Raw genomic sequence first — 15,685 nt, forward strand, 5'->3', positions numbered from 1 at the left:
AGATCAGTGTAAAGGGGGTGGCTCCAATATTTGACTCTGCGCTGTCATTTCCGACAGCAACATTAAGCTAACGCTGAGACCAATTGCACCAAATTTCGGCAACTGGAAGGAATTGCTCAAAGGTTTCCTGTGCAGTCTTTATCCAGTATTGGGGTATCTTTCATAGATTCACATGCCTGAATCATTCCCCGTCGCCGAGGCAGGAGTCCCACGGTAAATAAAAAAGCAGTACCAAAGGTAAATAACAGTAGTAGGCCCAAAAGAAAAGGCCTGAGGCCTAGATCTTAGTAGCCTATCTACATCATTATGCTAAAAGAACCAATAATTTGGTCACAACCAATCAGCTATCAGCACCATCTAGAACCCTCTCTGCAGAGCCAGTTCTCCTCAGATTTTCACCGCACGTCGTGTGTGAAGGGAGTCTCCCTGAGCTCTGCTCAGTTTTCTTCAGCTTTTGCTTCTTTTTGGACATCCAAGATCATACTTCATTTCTCTGACTCTATTAAGGCAGTAATATGGCAGATTGGCAGAAAACAAGGTAATAGACTACGAAATACGTCTAACCTTTTCCTCAATAGCTCTCACGTTCTGAGAGATGAGGCTATTATTGGGACTACAGACGCTTTAATCTGCCACTTCTGATGAGGACAACGAGGATTCCTTCACCTCATAGGAGAGGTCAAAGGGAGAAGTCGCGCCAGGAGCCTCCAGAGGGCGCGCATAAAAGCCACAAAGACTCACCTTCAGTCTTTATAAGGCACTTCTCACTGAGAGGCAATTGGGAAAAACTTCCTCAGAGGCTGATCCTTCAACTCCCTTTTCATCCCTGACATTACATCAGGGAAATCCTCTTAACCTGACATTAGGAGTCTATAACAAAACTCCATGTCTACTATTACTGCCTCATCAATATGAACCTCATCTACGATGGTCTCCTCTACGAGGGTCTCATCTACGACGGTTGTCGACTACTGCCTCATCGACGACGACCTCATCTACGACGGTCGTCGATGATGGCCTCTTCTACGACGGTCGTCGACGATGGCCTCATCTACGACGGTCGTCTACGACGGCCTCATCTACGACGGTCGTCGATGACGGTCTCTTCTACGACGGTCGTCGACGATGGCCTCATCTACGACGGTCGTCTACGACGGCCTCATCTACGACGGTCGTCGATGACGGTCTCATCTACGACGGTCGTCGACGACGGCCTCATCTACGACGGTCGTCGACGACGGTCTCATCTACTACGGTCGTCGACGACTGTCTCATCTATGACGGTCCACCCAGGGGTCCCCCTCCCCTTCGTCTTCACAAGATTTGAGTTGTTTAAACGAAGGATATTTTATGGCTTCTCTGGATAGAGAAGATGCGTATTTCCACATACCTATCCACCCAAACAGCACAAATATCTTCGCTTTCAAGTGGCTGGCGCCCATTATAAGTTCAAAGTGCTCCCGTTTGTGCTGAAATCGGCACCAAGAACCTTCACGAAGCACTTGGTACCAGTGGCAGCAGCATTGAGATCTTGAGGAATACAAGTATTCCCTTGTCTAGACGATTGGCTGCTCAAAGGTCCTTCAGAGCACAAAACTAAGATTGCCACAGTAGAATGTACCCATCTCTTCTCTTCTCTGGGGCTGATTCTCAACGACAGCAAATCACAGTTACGTCCTCTACAAGTAATGTCTTTTCTCGGAGCAAGGTTAGACATGGTCCAGAGCAACGCATTCTTGTCACACGGCCGCCAGCTGCATCTTCACAAATTGGCAAGGCTAATTTCTAAAAGGTCAGTTTCAGTTCGAATGTTTGCTCCGCTCCGGAGGATGTGGTCTTCAGCGATACATCTCATACCCTTGGTATGGCTCAAAATGACACCTCTTCAGGAGGAACTGCAACTTCAATGGCAACAAACAGTGGGTTTGTACGACGATACCATCAAGGTTACGCCGTGCATGATAAATTCTATACATTGGTGGTCGCAGACAGAGAATCTAACCCAGGGTCTCACGTTCCTACAGACTATTCCATATTTAGTTTTAACAACTGATGCCTCCATGGAAGGATGGGGAGGTCATCTGCAGGAATTGCAGAATTCAAGGAAGATGGTCTCAAAGACAACAGCAGATCAACAGGCTTGAGCTCCACAACGTTTTTCTGTCTCTCCAAGCATTCCTCCCGAGGATTGCGGGTTCCTCTGTGCTAGTCCAGACCGACAATATCATCAGCATGTATTGTATTATATCAATATACAAGGAGGAACTAAATCAGCTACACTCTCTCAAGAAGCTCAGGAATTGTGGGAAGGCGTCACATTCCACTAGATGCCCTGAGAGCCGAACACGTCAGGGCTCTCCACAGTACCCTGAGCACGTCTCAGTCCGACTGTCTCGAGTGGAAGCTGGAAAAGGATCAGGTGAACCCAGTGTTCCAAGTTTGGGTCAAACCGGCACTGGATCTATTTGCAATGAGAGGGAACAAGGAATGACGATATTATGCCCTGACCATGCAATGGTCGGGGATTTGTGCGTACGTTTTTTCCCCAAAACCATTGGTTCCGAAGGTGCTCCGCAAGATGAAGCTGGAAGGTTGCCATCTAATTCTGATTGCACCCCGTTGGCCAAGACAATATTGGTTCCCGGAACTTCTACTATTGTCTCCAGACAAGCCCATTCGCCTACTGCCGACGCATACGATGTTGTCAAGGGACGGAGGCCAAGTGGTTCGTCCTGACCCACAGTCACTGCACTTGCAAGCACAGCTTCTCATTTCTTGGAGTTCAAGGACCTCAACATTTCAAAGTACTGTTGTGAAATATTGGCCAAATCTCGTGCCCAAAGCACAGTCAAGACTTGTCGCCACAAATGGAAGCGATTTTGCTGTTGGTGTGAGGTAAATAATATTCACTCAATTACAGCTCCTGCAGAACAAGTTCTCCATTATATGCTTTCTCTAGCCAAGTCTAGGCTTACCTTTTCATTGGTTAAAGTACACCTTGCTGCTCTTTCCAGTTTCAGGAAATGTTCAAAATTTCCTTTTTTTCTGCTCTTCTTCACTTGCCAAACAATTTATGAAAGGACTTTTCCGAGCCTTCCCTCCAGTGCGAGCACCCCTCCAGAGTGGGAACTCAAAACTGCTAGCGCAGTTAATGAAGCGTCCATTTGAGCCGATCCATAAACCTGATCTCAAATTCCTCACTTGGAAGGTTGCCCATTTACTGGCTCTTACCTCGGCAAAAAAGGGTTCATGAAATCCAAGCTTTCACTATAAAGGAACCCCTTTTTACATTTTGCTCAGGACTATGTAACCCTTTGAACAAATCCCACGTTCATTCCTGGGGTACCAACACAATTTCACTTGAACGAACCGGTAAGATTAAAAACATTCTTTCCGGATCCATCCACTCCAGCTGAAAAAGCAATGCACTCGCTGGATGTTGAACGCTGTTTAAAATTCTACCTACAGAAAACTAAGGATATCAGACGATCCAACCAGCTGTTCGTGGCTTATGGTCAAGCAACTCTTGGAAATGCTGTAACAAAGGCAAGAATAGCCAGATGACTGGCATCTGCTATTCATTTCTGCCATGACCAGGCTAACAAACCTTTGCAGAGGAAAGTCAAAGCTCATTCGACAAGAACAGTATCAACGTCGACAGCTTTGTTTGCTGGAGTAACTCCGGAAAATATGTTGTGCTGCGACATGGAAACATGTCCACACTTTCACGAGATATTACTGCCTTCAGTCTACATGTCAAGAGGATTCGGCAGTTGGACAGGCTGTCCTACGCCACCTTTTTCTTTGACACCAGTTTCAGGTACCCTTTGGCTTTTTAAATATTATCTGATTGTCATTATTCATGATATACATAAGGTTATGCGATTATAACACGTTCTTTATATGTATATGTACTTTCGTATATATAATGTCTATAAGGCTTACATATCCATGTATGGACATTACTATGCATGTCTCTTTAGTTCTTATAACTCATGTTTTAACTTTGACGGTTTGCATTTTCAAGCCTCTGTTAACAAATAATGGATGCAATTGGGAGTTTATCAGCACAAGTCTCCCACCATCCGCAACCGACTGTATACTTGATATACTGCTTGCTACTCTGATTCAGGCATGTGAATCTATGAAAGATACCCCAATATTGGATAAGAAAACAAGTTACTTACCTGTAACTACGGTTATCCAGTATTGGTATCTTTCATAGATTCACATGCACCCACCCTCCTCCCCGGAGAGTCAGTTCTCTGTTTTGGGATACTTATTTCCCACTTGTGCTAACGAAAATCTGAGGAGAACTGGCTCTGCAGAGAGGGTTCTAGAGGGTGCTGATAGCTGATTGGTTGTGACCAAAATCTTGGTTCTTTTAGGATATTGATGTAGATAGGCTACAAGGATCTAGGCCTCCGGCATTTTCTTTTGGGCCTACTACTGTTATTTACCTTTGGTACTGCTTTTTTATTTACCGTGGGACTCCCGCCTTGGCGACGGGGAACGATTCAGGCATGTGAATCTATGAAAGATGAGAAACGTGAGATCAGTAGCCACTGATCTCATCCTTATGTGCACTCAATGGTTCTTCCCATACAGTAGGAGTTCCAAACTTCTTTATATACCAGTTATTGCATTTTATTCAAAATATGCTTTCATTGATAATTTCCACATTGTACATATGGTATGGCTTTGGCTCTTAGATTCAGAGCATAACACTGTCCTTTATATAAATCCAATGCATTTCGGGGCCATGGTGCGCCCCTTCATCAGGGAAAGGATACTGTGGTAAAAAGGAAAATAGCATCATGTAAGTAAAGTGTGCATCGTGGGATGTGGATAAGAACTTGTGGGGGAAAGATAACGTGATGAGTTATGGGGTCACCTTAGAAAACCGGGGACCATGTGAAAGTTCGGCAAAAAAGATAGGCTGGGTCTTACGTGTGTTCAAAAGTAGAGATGATGCGTATCTGAAAAAAGAAAAGTGCATACAGCATGTTACCGCCGGGGCGCGGTTGGGTATTGGAAAGAGTAACAAAATTCTATCTGGTATCCTCGTGTTATGTGCTAAAGACTAACCTGAATCAGGATATGTATGAATCCAAAACAATGGAACATATCATGGATACTACAACCTACATGAAACTGGATAACAACCCCACAACGGAATATATGAAAACACTCATGAACATCCTAGAGAGGGCACATGAAGCAGGTACAATCAATGATAGGACAAAAAACTTTTTGACAAAAGCTAACCCCAAAAGCCCAACCCTCAGAATGGTACCAAAAATTCATAAGAATTTGACTGACCCCCCCATGAGACCCATAGTCTCTACATGTGGGAGCATGCATGAACCCATCGGTCAACTTCTTGACAAATATCTACAGCCCACAGTGCTATCCATGAGAACATATACCAAGGATACTACACATTTTATTTCCAAATTAAACAATTTGGAAATCAACCCAGAAGACCATTTAATTCTCTGCACTGCGGATGTCCGATCGTTGTACACTTCCATACCTCATTCGTTAGGTATAGAAGCCATTGAACAAGCCTTACTTAAATCCAACTTGGATACCACTTTCCAAACATTTTTGATGGAACTCATGCTTTTTGTACTATATCGGAGTTACTTTAAATACAAAGACTCATGGTATCAGCAATTGGTAGGAATGGCTATGGGCAATTCAGCGGCGCCTGTATACGCCAACATTTTCATGCAACAGTATGAGGAAACTCACATTTTCACGAATGAAGAATGGACAAAGAACTTACTGCTTCTAACCAGATACATAGATGACATCTTTATTGTCTGGAAAAACTCTGAGAAGAAACTACAAAAACTATTGACTGAGTTCAACCAAATTGATGAACGCATTCAACTGACATGGGAAATATCAAATACAAGTGTGAATTTTCTGGATGTCAAAGTCACTATAAACAAACATAACCTTGAAACTGATCTCTTTACCAAACCCACCGACAGGAACAACATGCTACATTTCGCGAGCTTCCACGAACCTAACCTTAAAAAGTACTTACCTTTCTCACAAATGGCACGGGCCAAAAGAATCACATCAGACCCTATCAAATCCAAACAACGCATTGAGGAAGTGGCCACTAAATTTCACCACAGAGGATATCCTGAGAACATTATTGGAGAATCCAAAGATAAAGTTGCTAACATTGAGAGACAGAAACTTCTACAATCTATTGACAAAAAACAACAAACCCGCACAGTGGTAGTTTCTAAATTCTCTACAGCAACCACAAAATTTAAACGGATCATTAACCAACATTGGCCGTTGTTGAATTTGGAACCAGACTTTGGGGAAATTTTTAAGGAACCTCCATTGTTTGCCTTTACCAGGGCACAGAATCTAGGAGAATTAGTTCAACACAAACCCACCATCAAGCTGAAATACACAGGCACCAAACCATGTTTGAACTGTGGGAACTGTAATTGTATCATCAGAGGAAATGTGATTAACCATCCCATGAAAAGCCACACCATAAAACTCAAGGTGAATGCAACATGCGATTCCAGCAATGTGATCTATGCGTTAAAATGTCCCTGCGGCAAACTGTACATTGGCAAGACAGAGCGGAAAATCAAAACCAGACTTACAGAACATAAGTCTAATATTCGGTTAAAATCTACCAAATCGTCAATAGCTACACACTTTCAAGATGAGAAACATAACATCTCTCAACTCAAGTTCATGATACTTGTAACTATACCTAAAATTGAAGGTCGAGACAACACAAAGTTTCTTCTGCAGCGTGAAAATACCTGGATTTATAGACTTTCTACACAGAAGCCATTTGGCCTCAATGACAGAATTGAATTTGCTTGCTACCTGTAATAATTGCTTTCCCGAGCAACCTAGTATCTCCTGTGTGAACCTACTGTGATGTTTTGTTTTACTGTTTTCTGTTGTCCATTATGAACGACTATATGATTTTCATCCCCATCACACCATAATTTTTTTACTACACTTTAATAATATACTTCTGCCACTTCTTTAAATATCACCATCATTTCCCCTTTCTCTCATCATCACATTCCTGAACGTCGTATACTCGGTATCTTAATTCTGCCATTGCTATCATGGACGCGAGTCTTTTTCCTCTTTTTATGACCACGTGATCGCGAGTTGTTGATCTCGAGTAAACGCGGCAGCTGACATTCGTGTCCTGACCGGCGTTGGTGAACGGACCGCTTTGTCAGAAACCAACAATCAAACCCCAGGTTAGTCTTTAGCACATAACACGAGGATACCAGATAGAATTTTGTTACTCTTTCCAATACCCAACCGCGCCCCGGCGGTAACATGCTGTATGCACTTTTCTTTTTTCAGATACGCATCATCTCTACTTTTGAACACACGTAAGACCCAGCCTATCTTTTTTGCGGAACTTTCACATGGTCCCCGGTTTTCTAAGGTGACCCCATAACTCATCACGTTATCTTTCCCCCACATGTTCTTATCCACATCCCACGATGCACACTTTACTTACATGATGCTATTTTCCTTTTTACCACAGTATCCTTTCCCTGATGAAGGGGCGCACCATGGCCCCGAAATGCATTGGATTTATATAAAGGACAGTGTTATGCTCTGAATCTAAGAGCCAAAGCCATACCATATGTACAATGTGGAAATTATCAATGAAAGCATATTTTGAATAAAATGCAATAACTGGTATATAAAGAAGTTTGGAACTCCTACTGTATGGGAAGAACCATTGAGTGCACATAAGGATGAGATCAGTGGCTACTGATCTCACGTTTCTCACTTGATAATATAACGTCGTGGGACACTTGACGTTACTTGTGTGGCACCTAAAACCTACAAACTATTTGAACATTTCAAATATCTGCTGTGCATCTGACCAAACACATAATTTAATCTATGAAAGATGCCAATACTGGATAACCGTAGTTACAGGTAAGTAACTTGTTTTCTTCACCTGGGGGAATTCAAAAGAAAGAGCGTCATCAAAAGTAAGTACATTTTCTGTAGCAGCTTATGAAGTTATTTATTTATGTATTAGTATTTTGTAGAGCGCCTGGTTACACTAGCAATTGTGTCCCCGCGCTGTAAATGCTAATGATGATGTTCAGTGTTGATGCTTCCTACGATTTTAGTTTTTGGGGAAGAGTAGAGTTTTCAAGTCTTTTCTGAATTTAGACTCAGATGGTTCAGTTCGCAGTTCCACTGGGAGTTGATTCCATTTCTTGGCCGTTTGGACTCTGAAGGATTTCCCCCCCATTTTGGCTGTCTGGACCCTCGGGACATGTACCTGTCCTGTCCCACGTGATCTCAGATGTCGGGTAGGATCATACCATTGCAATAAACCGTGAAGGTATTTCGGACCTTTGTCATGCAGGATGCGATGGCCTGTGCATAAGGCCTTAAAAGTCACCCGTTCCCTGATCGGGAGCCAGTGGAGGGCTTTCAGGGCTTTTTTTGATGAGGCTCTCCTGGGTAATTTTAGGATCAGACGGGCCGCTGCGTTCTGTATCCGTTGGAGTCTGGAAAGACTTTTTTCGTTGGCTCCAAGGTACAGGACGTTCCCGTAGTCCAGCCTAGATGTTATTAGGCTGTGTACTATGGTTTGGCGCAGTTATCACATGCTGTGTTGCATTCCGGTACCTGTGCGATAGCATTTATTTGAATTATGTTTATAATTAAAATGGAAACATCTAAATAATGACCTAAGTTCACTTTTTCAGAAGAAAACGACAATATGGGAGAAAACATTCTGCTCACACCTCCAGAGAACTTGGACCAGGACGAAGCACCTGAAGAATCAGACTGCTTCTTATTTGAATTCTCAGACACACCATTACTTCCCTGCTACAACCTACAAGTGTCGGTTTCCTGCGGGTAAGTTCTTAATTTATTTGACATCATTTCAAAAGTGGAACGAACACCTGCAATTCACAGCATCATGAAATGATTTATAAACTTGAGTGAGAACTTCATAAAGAAACAAGTTATACATGTACCAGGCCAGTGAAAGGCTAAGGAGAGAATTTAAAAAAGACCTACAGACTGGCTGATGTTGGGGAGTTTAGTGATGACAGCCAATGAGGGCTAGGGCTAAATGCAACTGTGAAGGCACAACTTTCCTGTTCTAGTCTTCAGCATTCAGAGAATATAGTATCAGAGGTATATAGGGCCAGATGTATCAATATTAGGAATAGCGATTACCAATTAGGAAATCGTTATTCCTAATAAATGAAACTCAAAGTTTCATTTCGCAATTCCTAGTGGGGCATAAATAGACCTACCTCATGAATATTAATGAGATAGAGCGCAATTTACGACCCATTCAGAATCAACATCATCACAGTGATGGTGGCCTGCAGAGGTCATTAGACCACCATGTAAGTGATTGCTTTTAAATAAAGCAGCCTTTTTTATTTTATTTTTTAAATGCAACCCATTTTACTTATAGGAAATCTGGATGCTTTAAGAAAAAAAAGTTTCTTTTTTTTAAAATGTTTGTATTTTGTTTGTTTAAGAAGATTCAGTGGGTCCCATGGACCACTGCCTTCTCTTAAACAATTTTTTTGTTACATTCACAAATGGAAATGGGTCCCAATGGGACCCCTTCCCACTTGTGAATGCACTACCACTACACTATGATAGTCTGTAAATTATGAATGTTTTGCGACCGGAATTCATTTGAAAAACATTAATACATACCATTCTGATTCGGTATTTGGAAGGGGTGCCCCTTTCAAATACCAAAATGGTATTTAGTCGCAAACCAAAATTGCGATTCGGTAGCGTGCTACCAAATAACAGTTCGTGTTTGAAGCATACCAGCAGGTGGCAAAACAAAAATGAACTATCAGGATTTTAAAAAGATTCAAAATTCAACGTAGTGTGTGCAAGCTAAGATTGCCAGTTTATTGTGGTAATTGATATGAGTACAAACAGTACTAGCAATATTTGACAGAAAAGGTTAACCCTAAAGTTTTTTTCTGGTTGGTCAGATGCATGGTTGCTGATGCTTGCAATAAGCAACCATTACATTGGCTTACCTACTCAGTTTGTCAGAATCAATGGACAGCTTTGTTTGCCATACATTAACTAGAATTCAAGAGGTTGTTCAGTGTGTGCTGTCTCAGTGTTAATGTGGATCTAATTTATAATCTACTCCTGCCGTACATTGTCAAAATTTCATCAAGGTAGGTATACTCTATTTGAATGACCACCTCATATTGCAGGGTATACTTGGTGGTACATCTTAGTTCATTTCGGTTTAGAAACCGCCCTAAATCAGGAGAAAATATTACTGCTTTTAGAATCCTTAAAGAATTATTTAATTTTTCTGTTAGTGCTCTAATTAAACTTTTGGATTTCCCCACCATTTGGTTTGGATTAGTGTTAGATAGCAAGAGAAAAGCAACATTAAACAGATGCAGGCATTATTAAAGGAGACCTGGTGTCAAGAAACGCTGTGTTTTTGTAGTAACGCTTGGTATAAGAAGAAGTCCTACATGTTTACATGTGCACCTTTTTTCAGCTTTATTTTATATCTGGAATTGACCTGAAGCATTATTTATAGCAAACTTTTATTGATTTTTAGTACAGGCATAACAACATGCGCTCCCTCTAGATAGTATAGATTGAGAAGAAACATTAAAAACAGAAGTACAACTGGATAATTTCTCGTGCCTCAATGGTTTAGAATTCTCTGGTCCACCCCAGCCTTTTACTCCAGCCCAAACTAGGCCCCTCCATTTCCTCAGTATCTTAGCGTGCTTTTGAGGACATCCCCATGCGGAGTATATTGGCTCCTTGTTTCTCACATAACTATACCCACCTTCCATTCTGCTGGGTGGACAGTGGTCTTCCAGTATTTGTTGATATCTCTTTTGGCAATCAGTGGCCTGAGCCTCACTAACGTCAGTTCTCCTGGGGACCCCTCAGGTCATCAAGAATTCCCAACAATGAAACCCTCAGCGAGGCCTTCACTAGGTGCTCCAGGACGTTTGGCAATGACGTTGAATATCTGCGACCAGTAGTGCCACCCAGTATGAAAAACAGGCATCTGCCATGACAAGTCCACCTCTGTATGTCAACTGAACACATTTTCCAAAAGCGATCCTGGGAGGCTTATTCGCCCATAGGAACCTACGCATTGTGGTCACCAGTAGTTAGTACCTGCTCTGGGGGTTCGGGTGTGGGAAGTTCTGGAGTATGAATAACAAGCGCGGGAGGATCATCATCTTGAAAAGAGCCACCCTGCCAATACGGCTGAGAGGCAGTTTAGTACATCTATCCATGCCCACATGACCTTACAGAGGAGAGACTGAAGATTCAAGCACCACGTTATCTCGGATTCCCAGGCAATGTGCACTGCCAGGTACTGGAAACTGAGGTGGCGGACTAGAGCCGGGCCAATGCCAGATGGACTTTTTGGATGCATTGTTGTGTACTACCATGTGGGATAAAAATGCATTGGTCCTGATGGATCAAGCATGTCACTACGGGGCCGAGTCGCCTTGCCAGCAAAGTTTTACCTGTGTGTTTATCAATGAAATTGGGCAGTAGGGTGAACATTGGTCCATGGGATAGCCAGGCTTTTACAATACCACTATAGTCGCCAGTTCTATTTCCAAAGGGAAATGGCCCTTGTCTATCGACTCTAAGTGCATTTCCATTTTAGGGGGTTATGATCAACCACCTGTGGTAATGGTCAACCTGGAAACCATCGGGCCCCGGAGACTTACTGGAGTTGGGATCAGGAATGGGCTCTCCCACCTCCTTCAGTGTTATCGGCTTGTCAAGGTCAACCCATTCGGGGGGGTCAAGTGTGGCATCGGCAATCAGTGGTGATTCATCTCCTGTGCCAGGCAGCGATTCAATGCATAGAGGGATTCATAGTATTCTGCAAATGCAGTGGCTAGCTTGGAGGGCTTTGTCATAACTGTCTTGAGCTAGCCAATTCAGGAGTTTACCTGACTTGTCTCCATTTAGCACTCATCTGGTGTAGGCCTCCCAGAGACAACTAGCTTTCTCTAGACTCAGTTCTCGCAGGATTGACAAAAAGCTTTTTTGAGTTTCACCTGAAGTATCATTAAAGATTTCCATAGATCTACAGATAGTAGTTGTTACTCTCTGCTTTCCACATTAACCTACTTGATTTTTGGTGCAATGCTTGTGTGCCTAGGACATTGTATGCAGAGGTGCCAGTACAGTGATTGAGTATTTTCATAAGTGTGCAACATTAAAGCCCCTGGGCCAAAGTGAAGCACTCTGGTGCGGAAGACCAAGTCCATGGACACTCTTAAATACACAATTTTATAGGAGTGTGTCCAGAATACTACACTCAGTCTCTTAAGATCAAAGGGTTATTTCATGTATCTTTGTCAACCAAGGAGGTATTGTTCTATCATGATGCAGGAGGGAATCAAAGAGGAGGAATGACATCTCAAAAATGAAATACCCACCTGGGATCCCGTTTTAGATCACGTCCTCATGAAAGTTTACACATCCCCACCTTAATGCTGCTACCACCAGTCACGGGCAATACAAAGTGCATTTGCCTATAATTAGGTAGATAATCCCACACGAAAAGGAATTTCCTACATGAAATACTCTTGAAATTAAATTGTTCTGTGTAATTGCTTTCTGTCGTGCTTTGTGTGTAGCGTGTAGTTCCGTAGGTTCACATGCCCCCACCTCCCCAGCAGTCAGTGGTTGCTACTGATGTCTTTATCTATAAATGATATTCAATGCCCCCATACTGTCCTTACTCCTCATTCCATGCTCATGCACACCAGCTGTGAGACGCGAATTGTCTCTGCCAGCGGTTCTATGGCAAGTGCGAAGAGTAGAGGGTCCCTCTGCGTACTGGGATCGTGTGCGATATGTGCAGGCCCACCTTGACCTTTACCGACAGCTCCATGTATAATGAACGGGTCATCCGGATAAACATGGCCCCTCGGTTATACCTATCCTGGACCGCAAACAGGTACCCCCACTCCAAGGTGTCAAATGCCTTTAATAGATTTAGAATTAGGCAGCCGGCTCGTGGCCATTGGATTACAGAGCCCGTCGCGATCCTGGAGAAACGTCGCAAGTTGGATGAGGTGTTTCGGGACGGCACAACCCTGTTCTCATCGGCATGAATCTGGGTAGGGACCACCTGTGCAAGCCTGTCTGCTAGGACTTTCTCCAAAACTGTCATCTACATTGAGCAATGCTAGTGGCCTATACAAGCCTATCTCAGTGGGATCCTTGTCAGGCTTTAGCAATGTCACCAGGTTCATCTCGTGTAGCGACAGCGGAAGACACCCCTTATTCAACGCCACCGTGAACAGCGCCGCAGACATGGTGCCAGTGTTGTTTGATAGGCTTTGTAATAATCCGCAGGAAGTCCATCCGGGCCTGGTGTTTTCCCTGTGGCCAGAGATGCGATTGCAACCTTAATTTCCTCTAGCCTGATGGGCTCATTCAGTGTTTCTCTATGATCTGGTGTTGCCACTGGTAATTGTATAGCATCCAAGAACACTTTCTTTGTTACACTGCTCCCTGGATTGATAAAGTGTGGCATAGCGGCGTGTCATGGCAGAGTGTATCTCTTGTTGGTATATACTAACTGCCCAGTTTCTATACGTAGTGCTCCTATTGGTCGATGGGTGTGTTCCTGCCGTATGAGCCACGCCAAGATCTGGCTTGCCTGTTCTGCTGACGCATGTGTGCGTGCAGTGTGTGCTGCGTAATTGTGGCACCTGAGCCTTTCCATCTGTTTTGTATGTTCGGCCCGCAATGTCTCTAGGCGCTGAGCACTTCCTCCCCCTTCTGCCTCATGTGTTTTGTGTCGTAGCAGCTGTGTCTCTATTTTACGGAGTGAGTCGGACAATTGCTTACGTATGTTCCAGATGGCACCTACACAGTGTCCTCTGATGGTCACCTTGAAGGCCTTCCACTCTAGTAGTGTGACACCCACAGTGCCCTTGTTATCCTCAAAAGAATTCTAGAATTGACGTCCCTGATGACAACCTAAATGCTTGGTCCTCTGGTTCAGCTGGCTGGAGTCACCATGTTGGTAACGGGGGTGGGGGCCTACTGCCCAGCTGAGTTGTAGTGTCTGGGGATTATGATTGGGGTGTGTGCACCCCAGGTACTCTGTCTTCTGAATGTATGGGAACAGAGCTGGTGAACCCACTATACAGTCAAGCTGTATTGAGTTTATTTGTGCTTTATTATGTTCTGTTTCTTGAACCGCAGTTTTAGGCACAATATTTAGCTATCTGATCTGCATAATTATTTCAAATCATAACCAAACATTTTCCAGCCGTATGAGTAGCGCACTTGACCACAGCAATCTCCCTGTTGAATTCCATTAAATTGTTAATCGAAAGTAATGCTCTCCTAATAACACCTTTTTACATCTGGGGTATACGATCGTACAGACAAGCAGTTTTTGCCTGCTTTAATCCCTTGGATACTCCATTAAGCCTGTCAATTCTCATAATTCCTAATAAAAGCAGACCTTAAACATAAGGTGAAGGAGTTATATCCCCCTTCTCACAACCTAATGGTTAAAGAAGCAGTATTCTATACTGGAATGTGAATAGTATCTTTGAGCAATTATTAATGACTAATGAATTTGTATTTTACTTTGTGGGCTGACTAGTTGATACATTCTATATTTTAAAGATATCTGCCTAATCGATGCATTCTTCTATATCTTACAGACACATGCAAGGCACACATATTTCTTTTAATTTTTAATCCTGTAAGGATTTTAATTTAACTGTGCAAGATGTCCAAGTGGATTACACTCTGGGGATTGCCATTTTATAATTTTTGGTATTTAGTGTTCACGCTATGGGCCGATCATGTCATGAGGGTTATTCGGGTCGGACAAGTGCAATAAGGGAACTGTGCAATATGGGAATTAATGTAATCTTTTGGTGGATCCTCTCTGCATGCACTCCAAGGAGAATTATTGTTGTACAAGGGCAATGCTTGGACAGAGTCTGCTAATGATTGAGCCTCTTGACATCTTAAAGTATTAAGGACTCTGATGTTACCTGCTGGACAAATGCACAGCCTCAACTGTCGTAAGAACGCAGTTAGGAATTAATTAGCGGGTTGGGTTTGAAAGTACTTATTTGTATTGTATGTAAGGATTTTAATTGATCAAACATTAATAAACTATCTAGCTTTCAAGAGATCAAGTATTTAGAGGCATTTCTTATTGAATCCTGTATGCGACCACAGTTGGCCAAAATCATGCACAAACAGATTTTCTGACTGCAAGAAGCTCTTGTTAATGCAACCAACACTGCCATATGAGCTGAAGTTACCTTCTGTTGATAGGATGCTTCAAGGTTTAGAAATGGAACATACTGCATGGGCAGCCTTCAACGCTCCATATTGGCCTCTGTGTTTGCAGTTACTTCTCAAACAAGACCGACACCATCAGACAACAGACAACAAGACAGACACCATCCGGTGTGCTTTAAATTGCACAATTCATTTTGCAAAGCAAATCCTTACCCAGCAAAATTCACAGGACTTGATTCAAACAAAATGAACTAATGTTTATTTTCCTTTTTACCCTATTTTGACTGGGACATCTGCTGTAACCTGATTATCAGTTTGTTTATTACGGATCCCTACAACTTGGACT

At 42.9% G+C, this 15,685-nt stretch overlaps 1 protein-coding gene across 4 annotated transcripts in view; it reads left to right on the forward strand.

Moving 5' to 3' along the window:
• Window positions 1-15,685, forward strand: part of BCORL1 (BCL6 corepressor like 1) — a 916,214-nt gene that overhangs the window by 892,517 nt on the left and 8,012 nt on the right. For 3 of the 4 annotated variants that reach the window (XM_078688449.1, XM_078688448.1, XM_078688452.1), the window contains one exon: window positions 8,757-8,910. In XM_078688449.1, the coding sequence (XP_078544575.1) occupies window positions 8,757-8,910 (154 nt within the window). The remainder of the gene's footprint in view (window positions 1-8,756; window positions 8,911-15,685) is intronic. The other variant, XM_078688450.1, reaches the window with a different exon arrangement.

This window comes from Lissotriton helveticus, chromosome 4_1 (genome assembly GCF_964261635.1).
Source record: "Lissotriton helveticus chromosome 4_1, aLisHel1.1, whole genome shotgun sequence".
NCBI classification, from domain to species: Eukaryota; Metazoa; Chordata; class Amphibia; order Caudata; family Salamandridae; genus Lissotriton; species Lissotriton helveticus.